At 52.4% G+C, this 8,148-nt stretch overlaps 1 protein-coding gene and 1 non-coding gene across 2 annotated transcripts in view; one reads left to right on the top strand and one right to left on the bottom strand.

The window, feature by feature from the left end:
- Positions 1–8,148, top strand: part of RAPGEF1 (Rap guanine nucleotide exchange factor 1) — a 68,727-nt gene that overhangs the window by 4,741 nt on the left and 55,838 nt on the right. The window contains exons 2-4 of the mRNA XM_015594238.2: positions 630–769; positions 1,322–1,435; positions 5,935–6,113. Of these exons, the coding sequence (XP_015449724.2) occupies positions 630–769; positions 1,322–1,435; positions 5,935–6,113 (433 nt within the window). The remainder of the gene's footprint in view (positions 1–629; positions 770–1,321; positions 1,436–5,934; positions 6,114–8,148) is intronic.
- Positions 2,515–2,633, bottom strand: LOC112484888. The gene has a single exon (XR_003048273.1). It is a non-coding gene; the product is annotated as a 5S ribosomal RNA (ribosomal RNA).

Below are 8,148 nucleotides of genomic sequence, written 5' to 3'. Positions count from 1 at the left end.
CCATGTCATCTACAAGCAGATAGTTTCATATCGTCCTTTCCAGTCTGGGCCTTTATTAGAACACTCGAGTAAGAACAGTGGGGATGGACACCCAGTCTTGTTCCTGATCTCGGGGAGAAAGCACCCCGTCTTTCACTGTGCCCCAGAGGGTTGGGAACACCTTCGTTCTGTTTCAGTCTCCACTGCTGACTCGGGGGCCTCGCCCATGTCACTTGCTGCGGTTCCTGAACCACAGGATGGGGAGGTCGATTTGAAGGGGCCTTGCTTCCCAGCGCAGCCCCTCACGTCTGTGATTCTGCCTTGGCGTTCTTGCTTCTTAGCTAGTTCCCTTGGACTTCGGTTAGATCATCACGCAGACCCCGTAAGGACACTTGCAGATATCGGCCAGATCTATCTCCGTACCCATGTTGCCTGCCTTTGACTTCCACAATTCTGAGGCACCTAACCTAGACAGAACCTGCAGAAATTGAAACAGGCACGCAGGAATGTTTAAAGGAATTCGTATTTCCTTTTCTTTGTAACTCCAAGCAGCCAGGGGAAAGATTTGTGTTGGAACGATGCTCATGTCCACAAAAGGTCAATGAACTTCCCGCTTTGCCTCTAACACTCAGCACCCTCTTTGTTTCCAGACTCTCAGCGTTCTCATCTCTCCTCCTTCACCATGAAGCTGATGGACAAATTCCACTCGCCCAAAATCAAGAGAACACCATCAAAGAAGGGAAAACCAGCTGAGGTGTCCGTGAAAATTCTGGAGAAGCCTGTGAACAAAGTAAGCCGACTCTCTCTAGGTGTTTGCTCCTGGCCTTCTGCTTCGAGCAATATGACTTCGTGCCTTATTTTTTAAAGTTCATTCCCTGAGGATTGAGCTTTCAGTACAGAACACCTAGTCCATGGCATTCCGTGCTTCTGGGTGGGGCCTGAAGCGTGCTTGTCACATATGAACCTTTAGGGTGGTGAGCGTTGCTCCTGCTAATCAGAGTTGAGCTCAGCTGGGTGGCACGGCTCTCCTTTTCCAGAGGTATCCTCCTCTGGGCGTTTAAAACCGCTCAGCGCAGCGCGTTGCTGCCTCCCTGCCCCAGAGCCCCGCACCGTCCTGGCGCACGCGCACACGTGCGGGAGGTTCGCGATGCCCAGGACGCTCGTGCTCCGAGACACGCAGAGTCCTTGAAACCCAGCCAGCGATCTCCTCGAGCACTAGCAGCCTCAGCAGGGCCAGTCAGGCCAGATATGTTGAAACAGCTGTTGATGTTCATCAACCCCTCCCTCCAGCCTAAAACGGCCATTACAAGCTCTGTAGGAATCCAGGTTTCCTCTCTTCCAGGAGGCAACAGACAGATTTCTACCAGAGGGCTACCCTATCCCCTTGGATCTGGAGCAGCAGGCAGTAGAATTTATGTCCACCAGTGCTGTGGCTTCCAGGTCTCAAAGGCAGAAGGTCAGTGCGATGTTAAGAACATTGGGTTTGCCTTGCCTTCTACTGCAGAACCCTGGCCCATGGTTTTGGGGATGGAAAACAAAATCTGTGCAATATCGTTGTGTTCAGTTGGGTGGCGTCTGTGGGCTTCGCTGTTCAGGAAGCGTCCGAGGGACGGCCTTTGCAGAGAGCGCAGTCCTCACGGCGAGGGCGCGGGGATTTTTCTCTGGGGCTGGTTTGGGTGTGCGGCTCGGGTCCAGGGGCTTCCGGGGGAAGTGGGGGAGTCTCATCTCTCAAGACCAGCTGTTCTTTCCTTGAGTTGCTTGGACAGTCTGAATGGTTGAGAAGGAGAAGGGCGTCTAAAGTGTAAGGTGCTCCATTAAAGCTGTGGTGGGACAGCCACAGAACCAAGTGTCCTTAGAGCCAGGGCCACCTCATGCCGCCAGCATCTGTCAATCCTCTGCTCAGCCCCACGCTCGGTGCTTCACACTCACTCTCCTGCTCCCCCTCATAACCCTGTCACGTGGGAACCTGCTTTGCAGAAGAGGAAACTGAAGCTGTAGAGATGCTGAACATTTGGCCAAAGTCACACACAAAAAGGACGGCGTAGCGGAGAATCGAGCAAGGCCGTCTGCTACCCAAGTTGAAAACTCTCGCGTTGCTCTATTTCCTGTTTATGAAAGACAGGAAATATTGTCTTTGAATATCTCACAAATCTAATGTTAACCCCCACCCATCACTAAACACAAAAACAAAATTAAACTTAGCGATGTGAAATGAAAACAAGCCTTGTAGACAGATAGACCCTTCATCTTCCAGGGATTATCCAAAGCGTGGTTTGCAGTAGAGCGGTTGTCGCAGCCCTCGGTCACATGCCACCGGCAAACTCTACCCTGCTGTGCGCACACCCGGTTCTTGAATTTTGCAGTGCGCCTATTTTTTTCAGTGTTGACCGGCAAAATATCTTAAAACTCTATTAAAAGTAGAGAAAATAACGTTTTTATTTTTAGTTTTTTATTTTTTAGGCAAGGCAACCCTTGGTTGACCTCACACATTGCAAGGACCTTGTCAGCTTACAATCCTTTATTTTTTATTTTTTAAGCCTACAGCACCTGGTCTTCCTAGGTGGTCTCCCATCCGAGTACTAACCAGGCCCGACCCTGCTGAGCTTCCGAGATCAGACGGGATCGAGTTTGTTCAGGATGGCATGGCCGTAGACAAAATAAAGTTTTTAAATCTAAAAGTCTTTCGTTGAAGAATCATTTTTCCTGTTCCCTCTATTAACAAAAAGAGGCTGAAGAGCAAGAGTGAATGATCCAGATTGATCTCAGTTCCAGACTGAGGGAGAGTAATAAAGTAGATCTGGCCTGTACCACAGTTATTTTTTTTATTACAATCCTCGAAGCAACCTCTTGGAGCCGAGTTTAATACTGAAGTCCAGGACGAGTGTCAGTTATCATCACGCACGCGTCCGGGCGGTCCAGAGTCAGACCATTCATTCATTAACCTTTGAGCTCTGCTGGCGAACTCTGAGAAGAATCTCTTTCAGGGTCTCAGCTCTCAGAATTCCCCCTGCTTCCTTCATTATTCTGAAAGAGGTCATGGGGGAAATTTTGATGCTACAGTGTCATTTAATGGGGGTTCCTACGAACTCCAGGGGACATTTTTGATTGTCACAACTAGAAAGGTAAAGCCGGTACTGCTGGATCTGGTAGGTAGAGGGAAACATTCTACAACACACAAGACCCCACCCCAAACAAAGAGTTATCTGCCCCAAAACATCACTAGTGCCCAGCTGAGAAACCGTGCCCTGTAGCAAGGGGCTATCGGCGCGATCTTCACCCAAGCGAGAATGTGGCCTGGGTTTCGGTCGTCGCCCGTTCAGAAGGTCTGAATTGCCATTCCCTGCCCCATGTCACCTGCATGAGGCAAAGTGAGCACAAACGGGTAGAACTGGAAGGGTCGGGGGAGACCGCCAACGTGTGTGAACTTGGAAGACTGTTGGAGAAATCTTACAGTAAGACTCGTTTGCTATTAATTATTTGTTACTGGTTAGCTTTCTTACTACTTTGAGAATATGTCCATATCCATTCTCATTTTACCCCAGCTTACGTGCATGGCTTCCCACATTTAAATACATGGGAAAGTGCAGCTCAGGAAGATGCAAATCCAGATTCAGATCCACCTGCAGCTTACCTGTGCCAGGGCCCTGTCCTGGGAGGTTCACATGCTCTTATTTAGTCCTCACCATGACCGTGTACAAGAGCTTTTATTATTCCTCATACGCAGAGAGTTTGGGCCCTGGCCCAAGCTTTCTTGATTGAAATGTTTTTCCCTTAAAGTTTATGAAATACTGCCGTATGCATTCTCATTCGGTCTGCACATCAACCTCCTTCAGTCCCCGGGGCAGGTCTTAAGATGAGGAGCCTGAGGCCCACTGGTCCCCAAGCCCAGCGGTGGCTTTGGATCTAGGCTGGCCCCAGCACTGCTGCCCTCATGCGGTTTCCACGTTGGTTTGGGCCAGCGACGGCACAGGACGCGTCTGCCTCCCGAGGTTGTGTAGCTGGGCAACACCACAAAGCCCAGGCCTCGGTTCCGGTTCTAGTGTCCCTGGCTGTGTTCTGCAAGAAGCCACAGTAAAACAGCTGCAGGGCTGGGGGAATGTTCAATGCGCAGAGGCCATTCGTTCTGGGAGTGGAATTTGATGGGGAGTTAATGGATGAAACCTGACTCCGCTAAGTTGTCCTCCTCTATCAGGAGCCCAGGGCATCCTGGCTCTTCAGTGGCTCATTTGATCCCTCCGCAAGTGACAGGAAAAGTCCCTTTTTGCTCGGAAGTGCCTTGCCCCTTTTGGATGCCTCCCTTCTCCAGGTTGGCACCCTTTTCCCCAGCAAACCCAGTGACACATCTTCTTAAAATATTTCCCGCTTCCTCCCACCTGGCATCAGCGCTGCCCCCTCACACACGCTGCTGTGCTGAGATGGTGGCGGTGTGTTCACAGTCCTCTAGCCAGACCTGCTGGCCGTGATTTCGATCCCAACAATGACTGCAGGCACCATGATTCCTTCATATTCAGCTCTGCCTGGCCCGAACAGGTGATGCAAAGCAGAGAGCTCTTGTCCATGAGGTGGGGAAAATGTGCCCGGCCTCCTGGAAACAGGAAATAAACAGTATGCCGGTCACGAGCAGAAACCCGGAGGGGGCAGAGGGGCCGCAGGGGGGGCATGGACGGGCGCTCTTTCCCCCTGGAGGGTCCCGTCTCAGGGCTGCAGAGCGCCTACGGGCAGTGCTCCAGTGAAACACTAAAGTCCTCTGACTAAAGAAGCTACTTCTTAATCCCCTGTCTGTGTTCTTTTGATATTCCCACGAAATAAGTATCTCCACCGTTGGATTGTTTTCATTTAAAATGACATTCTCCATCATTTTAGAAGGAAAGAGCTAGTGTTCAGAATCACAATCACTTTTTATTATTCATTACTCATCTGTTTGTAGATTATTGTTTATATCAACTTTTTCTAGAAATTATCCTTTTGCCCCTAGTCACTCTTATTTGTACATTCTCTGGACCTCAAAGAGCCCACAGGTGGCAGTTTTCCTCATAAACACCACTCTCTGTGCCCTGGACATGTCGTCAGTTCTGCTTGAGTAGATCGTCCATTGGGGTTTGTCCACTTCCTAGATTATCCTTGATTTCGCTTTCCCAGCCAGCCAGCTGGAGCCTGGGTCATTGACCCTAACGGCCAGCACCGGGAAAGGGACCGGAGGGGTGTGCACGCCCGCTGGCTGCGGACGTGAAGCCTCCCAGTCAAGGAGAAGAGGTTCAGGCGTGGGACGCCAGGTCCTGGGGTGCGGGCTCTGTACATCCATCCCTTCCTCGGCGGGCTTTCCTCAGGAGCGCGGGCCCCCGAGTGCTGTTAGCATCGCTGCTCCAGTAGCGACCGAGTCGTTGCCACCTGCTGCGGCTGCTTTTGCCGTCTCACCCCAGAGCACCCACCCTTCCGACCGCGGGGTCTCCAGGTCCTTTGGGAGAGCCACATCGTTTCCTCGAGAGGGGCTGCATCTTCGGGTTGAATGTGGGGGTCCAGCGAGGGTTCCCGGGAGGCTGGCCAGTCTTACACGGTCCCTCGGATCTCCGAGAGCCCGGGGTCTCTTGATTTGATTTGCCGGATAGATGTGCAGCATGGGACTTAACTGGTGGTTGTGTAAGCTTCAGACGGCCGTCAGCAAATCAGTCCTCACGAGGCTTAATGAAACCGGTGGTGACACCTCAGCGTGGTAGAGGAGAGCAGGCTTTCAGGAACGCGGGAGCATCCGAACGGCCTTTCTTGGTCCAGGCCCCTTCTTCTTCCTTCACGTCTCGCCTCTGTCCCGATCGCAGTCCTTAGAACGACACTTTGGCGTGGTTTCTGCAGCAGGAGCCTTTTCCACTTGCGCCCTTCTCTTAGCGCAGAGCTTTCCGCTTCCTGCCCTCACCCCGGCCCCCTCGCCCTCTCCTCCCTCACGCGTGCGTCTCCTTTCAGAGCCTGAGCTGGCTGGAGGAGAAGGAGAAGGAAGTCGTCAGCGCCTTGCGCTACTTTAAAACCATTGTGGACAAAATGGCTATCGATAAGAAGGTGCTGGAGATGCTCCCCGGGTCAGCCAGCAAGGTGCTGGAGGCCATCTTGCCGCTGGTGCAGAGCGACCCTCGGATTCAGCACAGGTGAGTTGCTCGGAAGTCCTTCGCTGTGTGCGAGCGGTGGCGGTCCTACCTGCTCAAGTTCCTGGGTTTGGGGACACTTGATTCAAGGTTCTAGGGACAGCGACAGGTGCGGGAAAGGAAAGCAGCCCCTCCGCAGCCCCCACGGTGTCAGCTGCTGCTCTCCCGAGGCCCAGCTCTTACTTGGGAGACCTCAGCACGGAGGAAGCTCGCTCCCGCCGCTGGGGACGTAGCCCCGGGATGAGTCTGTGGTTCCCCCCTGTGCACTAGCCACCTCAGGTGTGTCCTGGAGCCAGTAGTGCTGACAGCCTGTCGCTGCCAGGGTCGTTGCTTCCGGGAGTGTTAGCCAGCAGCCCTGCTGGGGACGTCGCTTTCTAGACATGCGAGCACCAGAAGAATTGACCAGGTGACATGTCCTTGGATCGAGGGTATTGTTTGTCTGTGGGGAGGTTTTCTAATTATTTCATAGCCTTTGGCTAACACCATTTAAGGGACTTTCCTCCTGAAATTCTTCCAAAGAATCAGTATTTTTGTTAATCTCCCCGAGGTGACCGAAACGCTCCCTCAAATACCCCTTTCAGATCCGTTGCGCCATCTCAGCCCTCCCGGCGCGGTCTGCGAGCTGAGGGCTGTGCCGGCCCCGCCCAGAGCCTCTCCTGCGGGTTGGGTCCCAGCAGGCAGGCTTTGCCACCCTCCCTTAGTTCCCGGGACTGTGACGGACTGGCCTTGGAACGAGCAGCCGGCCATTAGTGAGGGGCCCCTGCACGGCGGAGCGCCCCCAGGCGGTCGAGAGCAGGGTCCGCGCTTGCCTGGATGCAGACCCTTTGCCGGCGTGGTTTACCGGTTTGCCGGGTAGTGCTTCGCTGGGGGGGCCCAGGGCACAGCGGCAGAAGGGGCACTCTCCATTTAAAGAGGCCTCACCTGGCCTGCAGAGTCGTAGAAGTGCCTCCCCCTCAGGATGGTGTCACCTGTGGTCTAGGCCCCAGGAAAGACTGAAGTTTGCTTTTCCCTCTCCGTCCCCTTTCCCGGGAGGGCGGTCCTTCGCCGGGACTTGCCGCACCGTGCTGTCTTCCGCAGCAGCCAGATTGGGCCCCTCTGCTCCCTTCGTGAACTTTTATTATTTCCAACGGGGCTGCAGGAGTCTGCGCTCCTCGGTCTCCTCTTCTGTTCCCCTGGAACATGCAGAGTGGAGGGACAGCTGGGTGGAGTTTCACATCCCCCGAGGAGTGGGTCCCCCGTGGGTCCCAGCGTCGTAAGAGCGACGCCTTAGGGCACTGTTCCGTTCTGGCGTTTGCTTTAAATGGCTTTGTATTTGGAACCTGTTTTAACCACATCTTATGATATTATATATATTTTCCTCAAGTTATATCTTTGGCACAAAAATGTCTGCCTTTTTTTTTTTTAAATTTTTTTGAGTTGAAGAGGGCAGCCAACACATTTTCTATATTTTTGCTCTTTCCTCATAATACGTAATGTTTAAAGTGGAAAATAATCCTTTTCATAATTCTTACAGAAAATTGTCTTTAGTTATTTAAAAGTATGTGGAAGATATAAAAATCCTTCATTTTGGCCTCCACTCCACAAGCACTGAGGCACCAGAAGTACCCGGGCCTCTGCTCTGTGTGTGTGGGCCTCACGGTGTAGCTGTCCCCACCCCAGGTCTCTGCACCTCGGGTTTGCCATTCCTGAAACTCCCTTCCTTAGCACGGCCCTCTGGCTGCTGAGTCCTGCTGGAGGAATTCTGGACATCGCAGGTCTGTCTGAGCTCGTGTTTAAGGGCTGGTCCTATAAAGGGTCCCACCTGCTCAAGTTCCGCAGTCCTGCTGGCTCCTTGTAACACGTCGGACATGAATTTTAGTCTAATTCCAAACAAGAAGTATGTGACAAGTGTGGCCTAGTCCAGTGATTAGCAGCTGGCGGAGGGGAAGGTGCGCGCTCCTTGAGAGACATTATCCGAGTCTTGTGGAGGTTATAAAGTTGAAAAGCATATTAACTATCATGATAATTTTTGTTATTTGGGTAGAACATATATATATAT

The sequence above is a fragment of the Pteropus alecto genome, unplaced genomic scaffold (assembly GCF_000325575.1).
Source record: "Pteropus alecto unplaced genomic scaffold, ASM32557v1 scaffold67, whole genome shotgun sequence".
Taxonomy (NCBI): domain Eukaryota; kingdom Metazoa; phylum Chordata; class Mammalia; order Chiroptera; family Pteropodidae; genus Pteropus; species Pteropus alecto.
This window is presented reverse-complemented; position numbering and strand designations above follow the sequence as displayed.